This window comes from Penaeus monodon, chromosome 28 (genome assembly GCF_015228065.2).
Source record: "Penaeus monodon isolate SGIC_2016 chromosome 28, NSTDA_Pmon_1, whole genome shotgun sequence".
Classification (NCBI taxonomy): Eukaryota; Metazoa; Arthropoda; class Malacostraca; order Decapoda; family Penaeidae; genus Penaeus; species Penaeus monodon.
The window spans coordinates 39,595,650-39,596,015 of record NC_051413.1 but is presented as its reverse complement, the minus strand read 5'-3'; the positions used below and the strand labels follow the sequence as shown (position 1 = coordinate 39,596,015).

The window sequence follows — 366 nt, the reverse complement described above, 5'->3', positions numbered from 1 at the left end:
GATCACGTGAAATCTAAAACATGCGCAAATGTGCATCTCTTAACTGCATAGATAACAGAATATTTGCTTTCAGGTCACATCGACTTCCATGAACGCCGTCCAGCTGACCTGTTTCGACATGTCTCTTCACTGAAAAGGAAAGAGGATATGTTATCAGATGAAAGACGTCTTTGATGTGTGTTTGAGCAACATTTCCTGAACATGAGCGTGTTTTGTATACGACTGACTAGTTTCATTCTCATATTCATATCTATCAAACTCAAGGAAAAACATCGTATGTAACAGATATATATATATGAAGCAATATTGTTATTCATAACAAAAACATTAATAGAGCCCCCACTTACGTTCTTACATATGTACATG

General features: G+C 36.1%; 1 protein-coding gene across 1 annotated transcript in view; it reads left to right on the top strand.

The window, feature by feature from the left end:
* The window catches only part of LOC119591598 (cell surface glycoprotein 1-like), a 20,181-nt gene extending 19,959 nt beyond the window's left edge, over positions 1–222 (top strand). Inside the window, exon 3 of the mRNA XM_037940358.1 lies at positions 74–222. Coding sequence (XP_037796286.1) covers positions 74–174 — 101 coding nt within the window. The 3' untranslated portion in view covers positions 175–222. The remainder of the gene's footprint in view (positions 1–73) is intronic.
* The last annotated feature ends 144 nt before the right edge of the window (positions 223–366 follow it).